Genomic DNA, 17,143 nt, shown 5'->3' with positions numbered 1-17,143 from the left:
CCGCAGCAAAAGTGAGAGAACGACTGCGACTGAGTGCAACCGAGCGCCTAGGCAGCTATGAAGACAGGCGTGAGAGCGTCAGTTTCCAGCTCCAGCCCGCGGTGAACATGAATGAAGAATGACCAATGGTAAGTAAGGGGAGCGTAGCCTACTTCTGCGCGGAGGTTTAAGTGGCCTAAAGTGAGCGGTGACGCACTGAATTAAACTTACATTAAACCCACCAAAATTCGAGCCGAAGTCAGGTCAGCGTTGGTGCGGGGACGATATCACACACATACAATGTCTGTCCCGTGTAAAGCAGCGCAGTGAAGTGTTTTCGAAACTTACCGGGAGCCGAGTTCACACGCGTCCGTCCCATTGCCTTCTCCGTCGAGCGACTGGCTGACTATTGAATGTTGGGACTCTTTAAGGGTTTTCCAAACAGGGGAATCCCGTGCGAATAACTTCCCATTTACCAGTCAGAAGGAAAGTGAAATAGATTTAGGATTTACGGGAATCGGCTTCTGGTTTACAGGCATTAGGCAGAATCCGTGTAGGACTTAAGTCAATGTTAACGTCCAGTAACGGGTAAGATATTCATTTGTTCATATAAGAGTAGGCCCTACTAATATAAAAATGTGAAAATGCTTCGTTATGAGTCCTTCATTCAACTTTTCATTTTGGTAAAAGTTCATTAGTATTCTAAAGGTCAAATATAGTCATAATTCTACAGAATGGCCAGAGAGGTGTTTTTATATTGTTGGAGTTTAATTGCTGATGTAAGCAGTTATTATCATTAGCATTATAATCGTGTGGCTTGTGAAGATGAAGCTATTTCCAAATACTTTATACACTGCATCATATTTTACAACATTATAACATGTTTTGGATGTTTATCCTGCAAACTAGTAACATTTACTCAAATATAATGGAGTAAAAGGTGCACTATTTCTGTCTGAAATGTAGTGAGGTTTAAAATAGCATTGAATGAACATACTAAAGTTCAAATAAAGTACCTCAAAATCTGTACTTGAATGTACTTACTTTCCACCGCTGGATCTACATATGCCATTTTGACATTGTATTCTGCTTCATGGAAGTTAGCAGTGAACTTATTTAGCCTACAATTATAACATCAGGCACGAATTGTGCAGCTGTGATATTTTGACACTGGTTTTTAGAGTGCAAAGTCACACTAGAGGACGCTGAAATAAGAATTTCAGTTTCTTTGACAAAATGAAACAAAAATAAAATTTCCCTTTAGCTCTTATGCATGCCACTATTAGAAAAGAAATTAAACTGTCTCAGCACTAGAGTGAGAGATTTAGACTACTTTAGACCAGGCAGCTGCGAGGGGGCGCAGGCATGGATATTTAGAGCCAAGTCTTATCGGGGTTCCATACATGAAGAATGTACTGTACATGCAAATATGTTTTGGATTAGCTGACTGACCTCTCTGTCTCCCTCTCTCCCTGTATGCCTCACACTGTGACCCTACACTCTCAGCCTCTTCTCTGCATCAGTCTCCTTGCTCTTCTGCTTCTACCTCTATCTCTGTCCTGTGACAGAAAAAAGCCTCCCATAGAAGTTAGAAACGATTACATGGCAATCGTGCAAACAGATCTCGACACCGCAGTAAGTAAGGCACCAATTCTATTCATTTATATGTTTATTTTTTATGATGCTACACACAAGAGCACTAGACTTTTATTGTCATCCAGCAAGAAGCAAGCATTGCAGCTCAAGGGATCAATCCCATCTAATGTAGAACGGATGCACCGCAGTCTTTGAGCTCAGGATGGATTGACTGCACAATGTGTTGTTGACTTTAAGACTTTTAATCCGTTCTCTGGTTAAATATAATCATTAAGAAGGGGATGGAAACACTGTAAAGAGCAGCAGATGAGTTGGTGCAGCACTTTAAAAAGTGCTGTGACACTGGAGATGTGGATCGTGCAAAAACAGCTGCAACCTAATATTAGGTAGGCTATTAGATATTAACAGTTTTTATGCAGCCAGTCTTACAAGGAAGGTAAAGCGAAACAAGGAAACAAGCGTGAAGCCAGATACACTTACGGGGTGAAAGCTGCTGGCTCACCATTCCTGTCAATGTCAGGAACTGAACCAGCGGTCTTTGGAAATTGGTTGTTGTACGCTGGCTCTACAATTTCAGATAGTTGCTCAAAATATGACATTGAAACTATAATGTAGATTACATAATTACATTTGAGCAGTGTAATTATTTGCTCTTGTGTAAACCTGCTTGGTGGGAAGATTTTTGTTTTGATTTTATGGAAACTGTCACACGTGCAATTTCTTTTCTCTATATTGACTTTTAAACCCTTCCCACCTGTCACCTAGCTGGTACATGCAGGTTTGAGCTTGTTCTAAATAGGCTGTTTCACAATTTTTGATTATAACCAAAAAAGGTCAAAAAAGGTATTGAAAGCAATAAAAGATTTCCTCAAAAATGATGAATAAAAGCTTAGACTTGAAACTAACAAATCTTCATGTGCATAATTAATATTTATAACTGTAATGCTTTCATTCATTCAAGAGAAGAAATATCACAACCTTGCTGCAAAACTCATCCTGTTCTCAACGGAAACACAAGCTACATGACTGCACAGACAGCACAGTGAGTAATAATTATTCTGTAGTTGTCAGCTAAATGTTTTTTTTTTATGTCTGTCCTTTTTATTTAATGATTTGCTTGGTGTATACAATTTAGTAATGCTTGAGTGCTTGAAAGATTAATACAAATACACACTAAGACCGTTAAAAACAAAAGGCTGTGTCCCTGCTCATCCACGTGCACATATGTCGCTATATGCAACAGCAACTCTTCTACAACTTCTTTACACATGAACAGATTAAAGAAACTCACAAACTAAAAAATGACTCTATAAATGACATTAAAGGGTTGGTATTTTTCAACCTGGACCCTATTTTCCCATGTTTTTGTGTTTGTGACTAACTTGGTAACCCTTTAAAACACCAAAGTCACACAATAAAAACACAAACAAAGTAATTAACCTAGGCAGCGGTACACCAGCAACCCCCGTGTTATCTGCCAGGTGCAACTACTGTTTTTATCAATGGAGTCTAGTGGCTTTGTCAAGAACAATATATTAACTGTTTCTGGTTAAACAAAGAGGATTTTACTCTTTAAAAAAGATCTACCTCTGTAGGGATCCTTCCACAATGTTGTCAAACACTTATAATAACAATTTGAGCCAGTCAGCGGCAAAAACAAGGACTTTAGTTGACGTTCTTTGATGGGGTGCAATTGCCCGCAAGGATTACGTTGCAGCCCTGTCTCGCTGCTGCCGACTGCAGCATGCTCGCTCAATACTGGAGCAATTGTCCCAGTTAGTCGCATAGACACAGAAATATGGGGAAATAAGGTTGAATAATACCAAAGTTACCCTTTAATGATCAGACCAGAAAAGTAGTTATCAATCTTATTCAACACATTTTGATGAATTTGCTGCAAGTAGCATCCACCCATCATTTAGCCAACTGCAAGAAGAGCTTTTTTTACTGCACTGTCAGCTGTTGTATTCATTGATGTATGTAAACTGGACCCCTATACCTCTATTCTGTAGGATTTTGTGAGCACCTTGCATTACCTAACCTGCAAAATGAAGAATTTAAGGCTTTCCGAGACAGATCCACTGGTCAGATCTGTACTAAACTCAATATATTGCCCTTGTCCTGAGAAACCGGTAAGTCAAGGTACATTAATTTGTTCAAATTGTAAAAATTTAGATGTACATTCTTAATAAATGTAGTCTTTTGTACTTTTCTAATAACATTTTTGAAGGGGCAGCAGCACGGTGAGATGTTTACATATTTATTTGACATATAGTGGAATGTTGGCTGGCTGTAGTGTTTCCTTCTGACACATATTGGGTGACTCACTGGAGGGTTAGCTGGTTGGCTGTGTGGCTGTATCCAAACATGAGCCTATTTGCTTCTTACACAAGTTAGTGCCAGGCAGAGACAAGCTACAGCAGATGTAGTTTGTGCAGAAGGAGATATTCACATTATGCCTCTTTGTGCGGTGCCACGAACAAAACCCTTGAAACGTTTAGAAGCAGAAGTTTGGATTTCCAAGTTCAGGGTTTCAGGTGTCTTTCTGAGTCACACTGAAATGCCATATATTCAGATGTCTGGACTGAGTTCAGACGAACGTATTTGTTAAAATGCAGCACAAAAAAGTTGGAATTTAACAGTAGTATATTCCCAAAATTTCATGGGACACCACACCTTCTTTACCACTGGATCAGCCATGTACTTCATTTTAAACAGCGCAGGATCAGAATCAAATTTTATGATTCAGGCTCATAGTTAAAGTCTGAGTCATACAGTAGAGAACAAACCAGGACCTCTTTAGAGCCTCAGGCCTCATTACACCAGCACAGGTTTAAAAATCTGGCTTACACTGTAACGTGGTTGGTTTTGATCCTTTTTAAGGCCGTCTCTCGCTTTTCAGAAATAAATTGGTATTCTGTGATTAGTGGTTAATGGTTGTCAGAGGTCAGATTTGTAATGGAGCAAATCACTAAAGGTCACTTTAGAATTGAGCATTATAACTGATGGTCATGAGATCACTGAAAGGACTCAACACTAATTAGAACATTGTGTTTGTGTTGACTTCTGTTCACAAGACTAAAGAACCCAACATGAGCACGACGAGGAGACGGGCCACAATGAGAAAAAGGAGGAATGAGCAGAAAAGAAGTAGGATGGAGCAAAAACGTTGCAAAGCAAATGCGATCCTGTCTGCCATGGCTGAATGCTACATGATGCTGAATACAAAGTTAATGGACACCTGATTCTGTATTCTGAAGCAAAAAACTGGAACATCCTGCCAGTTTTTCCGTACTATTCGATTCTTGATTGGATTACACAAGAGGAAGCTTCCACTTCATTTAAGCTATCCTGTCCAGAACCAGTATATCTCTTTTGCAGCTGTTTTGGGTGTTGTATGACTACTGACTCTTTCTAAGCTATACAGGCACAAGCTATTAAGCCAACTTGAAAAGGAAGTTCCAAGGCCATCCACCAAACAGGAATCCCTTAAAAAGGTGCACGCTGCGCAGCACACAGAAGCTCAGAAGAGAAGCTATTTTTTAAGATTCAAAGCTGCAAGTGTACATCAAAAAGAACTTGTTTTAACAAATTGGACTGTAAAGAATATGCTATCCCATGTACTTGGATTTAGAGATGACTGCTCAAGCATAACCAGGACATATTAAGTGATCAGATACAGTTTTGCTTTCACTTCGGATTAGAATGACTATCCCTGGTGTATTTTTGTTATCTTAGTTATCTGAAGTGCCTTTGTTTTTCCGTCTGGGGCGTTGTTTTAGGCTGTGTATGAAGCCATTGGTACTCTTGTTAAAAATGACATTGTGTTGAATAATTATGGAGTATGATTGATATTTTAAAAGCTCATTCTGCCACAGATCGCAGAGTTCAGAAAACACAGCCGACTCCGTTCTGGGACACAACTAAGAAGCTTTCCTGTCATGCTCAGTTGGTGCTTTGATTAATGGTACCTGCCTAATTAAAAATAATCAGGAATTGTCTATAACTTTGGGTTCCACAATGCAAAACTGCCACATTTGTTGCTTTACATTATTTTAAGTGTGTACCAGAATGGCAAAAACACATCAGTATGCAACCCTTGTCCCTAGTTCCAGCTACCACTTTCAGTGCAGCAGCTATTTTCTCTTCCTGTCAGGGACCATGCATAATGCATTATAATGTAACTAATTTCCTTTTGTAAAATGTGTATTTGTTTTGAAGCACGTAATGCAACCATTATTGTATGTGACCCATGGCTTGTGTATTCCAAATATATTTATATCTAAAACAAAGTAAAGACTTATGTGTTACTTACCCTAAATGACCTAAAGTATTGCGTAACCAATGTTTTCCTTTTCCTCTCTTTTCAACAGACATAGTCACAACTTCATCACACCTGTCTTCATAGAAATTTATTGATGGTGCATATACATGTCATTGAGTGCACAAGCATATCCAGGCTAACTGTTGCAATCAGTACAGGAAAACACACCTGTCCAGTCTGTTTCAACATTTCTTGTCAAGTAACGTAAAAATTGCTTACTTCTTGGAACGTGGAACAAATGCCTTACTTCTCAGGGCTCCAAGATTATCATACTCAATCACTATTAAAAGTTTTGCATTTAATAAACATTAAGTGTGCACCTTAGGTAGAGGCCTTTCCCTCTTAGTGTCCCACCTGTAAATGAACGGTTTGGGGTCATAAATAGTGTCTGATATACCAAGCAGAGACATTAACCATATCCATACAGAGCATTTTAAAAGGACTATAGCGTTATCCTCCTATTGACCCTAAATACCTTAATGCAATACTGACTCAATAGAAACAATGTCAAAGAAAAAAACACTGCCACACATCCAGCTGCATTTAGGTTTCATACAAATCGAAATAAACACATTTTAATTCTGTAGAACATTAACAAAACGGATGCAGTCATTGTTCATTCAGCAACAATGAAAGGGAATAAGAAAATAAATTACTCATTACATTGTATAAAATGAGGAAATAAAGGGGTGTGAGTAAATGCTACATTTGTGTAGAGATGTCAGGCCTATGATGGTAACATCAAGATAGCTGGAAACAAACTGTCCTGCCTTAAAGGGAGCATTAAACTTTTAACAGCTAGTCAATTTTTGGACTGGTCCCTGTCAAAACAAGGTGATATCGTTCCAAACTATCAACACGTTTCCTTTAAAAACCACATTGTCAGTAGTGAATCATATTGCACTTCAATAGGAAGATATTCTGTTTGGAGGGAAGTGGAGGCAAATGGGATTAAGGAATGCGTTTCAGATCCCGGTTGACTGGGGATTGAGATACAGGGGCAATCACCCACCTATAATGAGTCACCCAACACTTTTCCTTTACCTCCTTTTCCACGTCACAACCCACCTCTTTGCTTTTATCTTCTCTACTCTTTAAGGATGCACCAGTAGCTTTCAATTGCTGATACTGACTCCGCTCTATTGGGTACTATTTATTATTGTCCAGTAACTCGGACCGCATTACATAGAGTCCCATGACCAAAACAATAATCCTAATTGTTTTTTTGTTTTGTTTTTTGCCTCTAGTTTCACGGCAATAATATTCATGTGTATGTGCTGGTGTAAACTGCAGCGATCCAGCAGCAAAGGAAGCTAATTAAAAGTAGTGAGCGGCATGGGTTGTTCCTGTGTCAGACATAATCAGCTACATAATCAGCTACCTTACCACAGTTCAACATAACTTTATATCAGATCAGTTCACCACTGACATCCATCAGTCTCCAATCAAAATAAATCATAGTAACTAAATGCAAAATGTATTATAGATGGTTGTTGTGAAAATGGCAGAATTCATCCAACTCAGAAATTTCACACAGCTGTTAGATAAGGCCAGGGGTATCTCGGCCCACAGTGGAATGGAACAGCAAATTTCATGAAGGCAAAACAGCAATTAGAAAATAAAACGGCACCATAGGTTCGTCTGCCAGTTACACCGCTTTACCGCCGTGAAATTAGACCCAAGTGTAAAAACAGAGACCAATCAGTTTTTGTTTTTTAATTTCCATTAGCTTTGGTGAAACTCTCTAATGCTAGTTTGAGTACTGGTGCATCCTGATGTTCTCCTAGCGTCGCTTTCTTCTGACCTCCATCAGATACACATCCTCTTGACTCCACACTCGCAGCAGAATTTGGCGGACTCCACAGGGTACTTGGTCCCACAAGCGTGACAGAACTTGCTCCTCATCCCACCATTTCCCACTTCATTGTCGCCACAGACATCATTCCTGAGAAATTCAGCAAAGTTCACCAAGCAGTAATGTAAGAAACTAAGTTCATTAAATTGTTATTAATTATATTTTACTACAGGGCTGGTGATACTGTTGAAAATGTTAAGAGATTATTAAAGTTTAAATAATGTAGGGATTTTAAGATAATCTAAAACATCTTGCTAAATGTATTATGAGTATAATTTAAGTCAATAGGAGAGACGGAGACATGACAAGCAAACAAAAAAAATACTTAAAATCCCTTTAAGTGGATGAAGTTAATGTTTAAGTGTTGTGATAACAGTAGGTAAACATGTCAATTAATAAAGGTGTACTGCAAGTGTTTCATTTATTCATAGCGGTTGTATATCATGTGTTTAGCTTAATTTCATTAAATGGACAGTGCTACTGTTATCTAAGTAATCAGAACCTGGGGCTGTATGGCTTGCATATTTGTTTACATAATAATTATGCCAGCTGTACAGTTTCTTTTGTTTAAGCAATCTGTCATAACTGCGAAAAGCATGCATTATTTTTGTACAACAGGTTACAGAATGGGAACTGAATGGATGCTCCAGCTGTATGCAATACAACACCAAACCACAAGGGGTCATTCTCGCAGTTATCTTTTGGAGCAAACGTAATAGTGAACTGACTCACCTTGATATGTAGGTGTCCACTTTCTTCTTGTTGAGTGCTATTCCAGACTGAGTGTTCCTCACAGAACCAAGGCCAGAGCTCACTGTTCGGGTCTTATTTCCCACACTGAGAGGAAAGACATAAGAGAAGAAAGACAAGGTTGTGTCAAATGCGAACCGATTGCAGGGCTGGGTTTGCAAAGACAGACCGAAATGCAGGTTTGACGTTCAAATCTCACATTTGCGCTGCCACTGACCCCCTACAGTATATTCACAGTTTGGACATATTATGCTTATTATTATACCATGAGTCAAGTCAGTTATGGTATTTATAAAATCTTCCTATCAGCACACTCCAACAAAACATAAACTAATTGTCAGTGAATTCAAGCAACAGAGAAAGCACAAATGGCTTACTCATATCAGGTTAGCATTACTTTGAAATTACTAGATCATTATTAACCTAGAATGACTTAAACTTTTTTTCAATGACATGCCTATGCAAAGTGCTTCAAACTCATATAGATAATCTATTCTGCACAGTAAAGGGTAAAAACGTAAAAGTACCCCTTAGCCATCAATATATTCTAAACAAGTGAAGAACAATGCCTCTGACTTGTTTGTGAGGTGATCTTGCGTGTGTGCGTGCGTGCATGCACTGACCCTGATGGAGGGCTCGTAAGGCCGGAAGGATTATTCCTCAATGCAGAAGAGACCTTACTAGATGGGATTCCTTGAGCAAGAAGAAAGTGAAAAAAACAAATGAGTAACACAGAACATGTAACTGTAGTCCATGTAATAATCTTTTCCTAACCTGTGTCATTTCATTTAAAAATAACTGTCATAAAATATAAACATATATTGTGAGGTGTGAATGCAACACAGCTGTGCCCTTACCACTGGGCTGTCCAAGGCCGGATCTCTGGGGTAAACGAGAGGAGGCCGAAGGGATTGTTGACACAGCAGGTGAGTTGGTCTTCTTTACGGAAGCAGGAGGCTTGACCTAAAGACAAAGAGAGAGAGGGGCAATGAAAAATAAGTACATAATACACAAAATTAGCTATGGAGGTCATGGGATTAAGCATTCACATAGTCGCTCTACTTGGACACACAGAAATAGGAATAGGACACACAGGTATGTATCACTAAACTTAAGACAACGTGACAAAGAGCAGACCATAGATGGAGTATGGTTATTAGTAATGTGTGTGAACACTTGTTATGCACTGTGATACCTTGAAATATGTGAACATGTGCGGGGGTTTGGCTTTACAAACAGGTATAATGTGTTTCAAACTGCCATGAGGAAGAAAAACTGACTGAGTTGCACTGGTCCATAGCAAATATAAAAAATGTGCTCCACCATGGCACAATGGGAAATCTATGTGACATAATGATCAACGATGAAGGTTTTTCTCAGTATGATGGAAAGAAAACAGAGCTCTTAACCAAAATGGTTTGGACCCTGCTGTTTTTATTGGCTGCCAAATTAACTCCCCAGTCATGTACCATAGCTGTTGCTAAGTGACAGTGGTAAGTCTATGCCTGCTGCAAAGTGGGTATCTCACCATGGTAATAACAGACAAGGAACTGTTATGGATTTACGCACAACACTTTAATGATAAAGAATTGGCAATAACTTAGTAGTGGAGCGAGAGTGGCTGTGTGGCCATCTACACATACACACAATACTGTACGTAAACAAAGCTAGTCATAATGAGAAGAAAGATGCACGCAATGCAGTGCATTTACTCGGGTCAAATCATTTTTTCATACTATCAAGTGTGGCTAGCTTAATCGCCTTCTCACAAACGAGTGACAGAAACGTAAAATATTTTCAGTTCATTTTGAAACTATGGTGGAGCAAATTAGACTGAACACTGAACACTCAAAACACCATTTTCCAACATAAACACACATGTACCTGTGTGCGAGCAGGAGGCTTCTTTGTATCTCCTATCTTGCTCTTGGTGGGTATCCGGGCGGCCTGCTCCTGGCAGAACTTGATGTGTCTGTCAGCTGCACTCTCGTTGAACCTCCGCTGACAGAAAGGGCACTGAACATAGTCTAAAGACAAAACAGGTGGTGAGAAAATATACCTGTAACTGCATTTATTGTAAAACCACTACAGTGACACAAATCCTGTATATAGAGAAATTAGTTCTCTAATTAGAAAAGTGCTGCTACGTGAGGGAGATTTGACTTGTACTTTCTTTTTGTCCTTTTCTCTTTCTGTAAACTCAATAAGTTACATTTTCACGTGGGGTGCCACATTCTGAGGCAAAATTATTTCCAGATAATATTTCTAATTTTGTCAGTAATGTTTTCTACTTTCACCTACTGTACTGTGTCCTAAAAAATTATCATTACTTGCAGACATATGAGAAGTCTAGAAAGGAATCATGAGCCCTGGTAAGCAGCTGTTTTGTTCCCAATTATAAAGAGTTTCTTAACAATAATCATATTACAGTAATAGTTTTTACTTTAATTCTTCTGTTCTTCTTGCTTAAATCCACTCTGCATAGAGGTGCGTGTTACCTGGGTCATAAGTAGGTGGCGGAGGTGGGGGTAGTGGTCCCCCATCCTTCATGACCTGAGTGAGGACTTTGGCAGCCCGGATGGTAGCAATGAAGTCCTCATGTTTCTTGCGCCAGTTGGATGGTTTCTTAGGCGGTTCTGCCTGGCAATAGGCAACACAGGAGAGGCTCTGATACAACAGCCTATTTGCTTTTTTTTACCACAACCTTAAACAGCTATTGTTGCTTGTCATGGTAAACCTCATCAGCCATTCGGCTGGGTTGTCATTACTTGTAATGAATGTGTCCTCATTATTTATGAGCAGACTGATAACCGGATGTTTTGAAAATAAGGTCACCCCCCCCCCCCCTTTTGATTGTTCTCTCAGTCTCTAGTCACTCTCTGTCTTGGATGACCAAAAGATAGTTGTAACCTGAAATGTTCTCTTGACCAAAACTTTAATGATTATGTTCTTATTTAGGCCTGGAAATACATTTCAAGTCTCAGTTTTACAGCACGCAGCTCTCTGACTCTCTCTTCAGCCTTGGAATGTAAAAAAAAAAAAACCAAAACCTTTCTTTCCATAGTGGCAGTCTGGGTCTTATCTAAAGCTGATGATTTCTGACAGAAGTAGTTCACTGAACTGAGTTGCTTCTGTGGCAACCTGATAGCCCCGCTGACTCCCTGCTTCTTCCTATATGGTTACAGTCAAGTTCATTAAATAGTTTGTCTGACAAACACGGATGATTTTGAGGGAAATGAAGCTAATTTTCCTTCATTCCCTCTAACCATGCACCATTCATACATGCCTCATTCCTCAACACCTGATTAGTTTACACAGGACAGAGTGAGTGTGCAGCAGTTAAAGCCAAGACAAAGGAAAGAATTATTTATTCTTTTGAGTTGACATCTTAACAACTGCCAGGCAACAGACCTCAGACTGGGCACTAGGATTAGCCTGTCTTGGCTACTCAGAGTGACCTTAGGTGCCTTGAGACGTCCTTACAACCTACACAAACAAAGCTCTGTATTTTAAGGTGCACTGTCAAAGAGTGAGAGTAGGAGTCTACGACAGGTTCAAAAGAATTAGAAGAGAGGTATCTAAGAATGTCAATACAGTAATGGTTAAAGAAAATGAAAATATAATGGGATACATGATATTGTCAGTTGCAGATTGTTGCAAGGTAAGGAAAATATCACAGTTTTAGTTTTTTTAAACTAATAGCACCACCAGTATGAGTTGATGACCTCCAACTATAGAAGCCAATGATTCAAAGCAAGGAAATCAAATTTTTAAAGGCAGAAACAGTGAGTGAATACTTCTTGGGCTTCAGCAGATTAACTGTGCCACTAAAAAAAAAATCACATACAGATAGAAAGGACAAATAAAAAAAAAGACTAATCAACTTACTTTCGCAGTAGAAGACGAACTTTGTGACTGAAATACAATTGAAAGTGATTTACATTTGAAAATAACCTGCCAACACAGAAGACTGAATGTCCTAAATGGAACAGCAAATATTAATAACACGAGCTGTTCATCACAGTAATGATCATATTGTTGAGCAGATCTTCACAGTTGAATCTCTTCTGGGTCCTAAGTTAAATGTAGTAATTATAGCAGATGAGCCGGGGTAAACAAAGCTATAATGCTGTTTTGAGCTGTGGAATGGAATATGTGTATCTAAATTAGCAATGTACACAAAACTACTCTAGGCATTGCATTGTAAATACTTATAGTGGATAGATGAATGAATGAATGACTTCAGGTTAAAGATAGAGAATGTCATTTTTATCATGAAAGTAGCAGATGTAAATTACAATATGTCAAATTCAGCTTAAAGCAGGAGTAGGCAACTTTTTCAGAAGCATTTTTATATTATATTATATATGAAATTCTGTTAACATCCCGGGTTCAATTAATAAATCAAATGCTCTGACAGAAAAATGAAAAAACAAACTGGTATCTGTGGCTGTAATAAGCACGACCGATCATCAAATATATACATCTAATCAAATGACCTGATTGGCACACCTACCTGCCTTCATTGCTAATGAAAACATGCTTTGGAGGGAGAAAGGGTAGGTGTGCTATTTCTCCAACGTTGCATACCCCAGCTTTAAATTCATCAAATTTTCCTACAGAGTTTCCCGACTGATTTGTAAAACTTTGAGCAGTTTCTTTTTCCTATTAATAATCAAATTGAACTCTCTTGGATATGTTGTGTTGGATTTCCATCTCGCTCGTAAGGTGTGGTCTTACCTTTGGTTTGATGGGTTTGAGAGTGGGAATGTCTGTGCCCTCAGCTCTCTGTCTACTGGAGTCAAAAACCTTCCTCCTTTTGGTCGCTGACTTTTGGCAGATTTTAGCATGTTTCTCCTGTAGAAAGATCAAAGGTGCACCATGCGCAATAACCACACGCCATAAAAATCTGCTTCTACATGTTTTTAGAAACATTTGCCATCATTTCAAACCGCTGTCAATTTGTTTCAATCACATTTCCAAAGTTTTTTGTTTTCTTTAAAAGAGGTAGAAAGTAAGACACACATGATTTCTGTGACTGCAGCAATAAGGTAAAGAGTAAGAGTAAGAGTAATACAAACACTTCTAGCTAAAAATTAGTTTGTGTAACATTAATGACACCAGTAATACACTGAATGCTGCATCCAGTTGTTCCAAACCTCCGGATGAAGACACAAGCACAGATTCCCCCTACACAAACACACATGCCAACATAATAATGCGCTAATGCATCCTGCATTAACGTACCCATTGTCAACTAATGAGGCTGAGTGCTTATATAAAAGCACACATTGTGTATTTGCATTACTGGGAAACAATGTTCCAATAACCTAATGAAATCACCATAGCTTTGATGTGGTAAAACCCAACTCTGTATAACATGGTAAAGTTATGATGATAGTGTGGTGGTGATAATAAAAATATGCATCATAGTCATCTTTATTTATGTGTATAACTACTATATAAAAAACCATGTGTCCATAAAGTTTTCCATAATGTCCATAAAGTTTTCATTTATAAATATACAGAATCTTGTAAACAATAAATAAGTGCTGTAAGTCATCTCAATAGTGCGTAAATCCCATTGTTAACAGTGGCTCCTACGTAAAAGTGTAAAAAAGCAAGGTTTGATTTCTTTTCTACTACCATTACCTAAAATCTGCACTCCTGGATATAAATTTCACAATGCACTTCAGCACTACAGCAGAGCCTTTGTCAGGCTTTTAAACCATGCAGTCAAAAATCTTACATATTTGCTTTACTACTGTGTTACAACCCTCCCTATAAAGAGCTCTTCACAGGGTCCTACTGCCTATTTGGATTGTTGCCAATGACACATCCAAACAGCTGATAAGCAGCTGATAATAACTGTGGAAAATATTGTCACCACAGAAAACATCAGCACAATAACACAATAATTGATCTTTTTAGCAAGCAAGAAATACTTTCAAGTTGTAAATTTTAGCTGAGCTAAATCCACTACATAATCTTCAAAATATGTCTGCTCTTAACACAGTATTTGTCTTGTGATTATTACAGTCTATAACATAATATAGCAATTACGAAATGTTAAAAATGACCACTAAGTAGTTATTTTTACCAGGACTTTAGGGAAGAACCATCTTTTACAGGTGTTGCATTGAGTCAGATCCTCAGGTGGAGGAGCTTCGCAATCTGGAAGAATAAGAGATTAAATTCAGATTGTAGTGGGGGAGGTTAAATGTCACCTACACCAGAAATAGACCAAAGCAAGGCACCTTTGTCTTACTGATGAAATTATCATGAGTAGCCAAACTTTTTTGTGTTTATTATGTAACAGCCAATATCTGATACAGGGTCAATGATACCTTCATAATCATAGGTTAGGATTTGGGCATTGCTCTTAACAAGCCACAATGTCGTAAATGGTTGCCTTGATTTATTTGTTAATCTTACACTAATTCCACCAATCACTTCCAAATGCTGGAAAACTGAGGTGGCTAGCTATGTTTAACGTTACATATTCATAAACGTCGTTCAAATACCCATGTCGTCAATATAACCGTAAGTACTATTCAAAACAAATAAAACAAATAACATCGAACTGCTCCTTGAAATACTAAGGTTTAATTCATGTCAAGGTTCATTAGTTAGCAACATGCTAACACTGGATAGCCCCTGTGGCTAATGTAGGGATCACACCCATTCAGGGACAGTCTGTAGCTAGCTTCATCTTTGGCACTGACGTTACCTAGCATTAACGTTACTTGGGCTAACCTAAATCACAAAGAAAAGAGAGGTCGCTGACAAAAACTGGTAAAATAGTAGCAGTAAAGAATCCGCCAATTTAGGAGGATAAAACGGAGAGGTTGTGAGCTCGATATAGCAAAAAAACACCTAAAATAAACGTTTTAACGACAATATCTCTCACCTTCAAATTCCTCCATCATTAGGTTATCTCTTGTCTGATACTGCTGTTGTTACAGACGGCCAAAACTAGCCAGAGGAAGTGAGAGGATTCACCCTTGCACACTTCCGGCTTGGCTAAAATTCAGACGACCAGTTTCAAGTTTGTGACGTTACCTCTGTTTCTCCAAAATATTGCAATACATGTGGAATACAGCAATATGTTTGTTTTATGTAAGTTACTGACAGTGCTCTGTCAGCTATACATTTTGCTCCGCATGTTTCTCCCATTTATGGGCAAAGCCTGTTTTATACAGCATATGGGGCAATGTATTGTGTCTTACATTGTGTCGGTTATATTACGAAGATTTCCTCATACATTATAAACGATACGATTCTAAATAATTGGTGATAATATTGTTTGTAGACTCTTGTACCCATGTGCCATTATAATTCAAGTCTAACAGGTCATAGATCGGGCTTGATGAGTTATTACTCTCTTGACATCACTGATCTTTGGCTACCAATAGCAACTGGATTGTCTGATGGCACTTCACGTGCTAACATCCGCGTATTTCATTGGCTGTTACTGCACAGTGTGGGTTAATGCTGTGTGTACTGCGGGTGGGCGTGGTAAGCAACCCCTTTCTAAGCTTTCCAATAATTATTCCCAAAATATGGCATTTTGGTGAGATATCACTTTTGCAATTTTCATGTCAGGTAAGGAGTCCCCCTCATTTTACTGAAATCTAGTAAATTCATGTAGCATGTTCATGCGCGGATAGCTATTTCATGTCATTGTTGGTGGAAATAATAAAAACATCTCCCAGCGGGGGGTTTGTAGTCGCTGAGGACCAGATCAAATGTAGGCAGCGGACCAAACCACTGTGAGGCATGTGAGGGGGGTGAACATCCTCTGAAAAACGCATTGGACTCATTATAGAGAACAAGAGCTGTTAACGATATTGTCCTGCCAAACATTGACTAGACGCTGACGGACAACAGTGGCTAGCCTAGACTATATTTAATTGTTTTGATCAAAATAATTACTAGGGACAATTCTCCTTTTTTGGTTGATTGGCAGTATTGATGGGAATTACGATCCTCATCGTTCACCTAAAAGAGCCGGCTCACTAATTTAGCAGAAAAAAATGAACGAATTTGGACATTTTTTTTACTCATGGCAACAGGGAATGGCCATCTTTAGATGATATAATACACCCTGTTAACACGGCAAATATGAACGTCAAAAGGCGTCATAAACACCTTAACACACCCTGTTAATACCAAATTTGAACATCTTTGACATAAAATATCCTGTGATTAATTTGGTCTATTAATAATTAGGCATATGTGGTTGCTTACTGAGAAAAACGTAGCTTGTAGGCTTATACAATATCATACACATAGGCCTATTCATTTAATAAATCTAACTTTCGTCCTTTCATGAACAGACTGTTGAATAAGAATCACTTTTCTTGTTTAAAATTCTGATAAACAGACTGAATGAGAACACACATACGATCTGGTGTTCACCTTCTGGATAGAAATGAGAACCCGTTGAGGATGTAGAGTAGGCTACATGGCTAGTACATGAGGTTTTTTTGCCCTTTGAACTGATTTTAAGGGCATCTACTAAACTCGGAAATAATATATAATTGTTACATAAGGCTATAATGTAAAATTCCTGATGAAACAAACAAAAAACTTTTTTTTCCTACTTTGGTCAATCAAAATAGGCCTTTTCTACCAAA

At 38.5% G+C, this 17,143-nt stretch overlaps 1 protein-coding gene across 2 annotated transcripts; it reads right to left on the bottom strand.

The window, feature by feature from the left end:
- Positions 1–5,972: 5,972 nt before the first annotated feature.
- zc2hc1a (zinc finger, C2HC-type containing 1A) lies at positions 5,973–15,531 on the bottom strand. Of its 2 annotated transcripts, XM_046065228.1 has the most exons (10): positions 15,415–15,525; positions 14,605–14,678; positions 13,245–13,361; positions 12,393–12,419; positions 11,003–11,144; positions 10,389–10,531; positions 9,362–9,467; positions 9,128–9,197; positions 8,487–8,591; positions 5,973–7,844 (listed from the first exon to the last, which is right to left on the bottom strand). In XM_046065228.1, exons 1-10 carry the CDS (start codon positions 15,431–15,433, stop codon positions 7,709–7,711), a joined length of 939 nt encoding a protein of 312 aa, XP_045921184.1. In that variant the 5' UTR covers positions 15,434–15,525; the 3' UTR covers positions 5,973–7,708. The 2 variants fall into 2 exon arrangements, with proteins under 2 accessions (XP_045921184.1, XP_045921191.1); XM_046065235.1 differs by lacking the exon at positions 12,393–12,419 and having other exon boundaries at positions 15,415–15,531.
- Positions 15,532–17,143: the final 1,612 nt, after the last annotated feature.

This window comes from Micropterus dolomieu, linkage group LG01 (genome assembly GCF_021292245.1).
Source record: "Micropterus dolomieu isolate WLL.071019.BEF.003 ecotype Adirondacks linkage group LG01, ASM2129224v1, whole genome shotgun sequence".
NCBI lineage: Eukaryota > Metazoa > Chordata > Actinopteri > Centrarchiformes > Centrarchidae > Micropterus > Micropterus dolomieu.
Note: the sequence above shows the minus strand (reverse complement) of the source record. Positions and strands in the feature narration are given on the sequence as shown.

What these genes read in the sequence shown, in the direction of transcription:
- zc2hc1a (XM_046065228.1), bottom strand. An exon ending in GCCACCTACTTATGACCCAG is followed by an intron (nt 10,532 to 11,002) that starts GTAACACGCACC and finishes TTTTGTCTTTAG; the next exon opens with ACTATGTTCAGTGCCCTTTC. An exon ending in CGGCCTTGGACAGCCCAGTG is followed by an intron (nt 9,198 to 9,361) that starts GTAAGGGCACAG and finishes TTCTTGCTCAAG; the next exon opens with GAATCCCATCTAGTAAGGTC.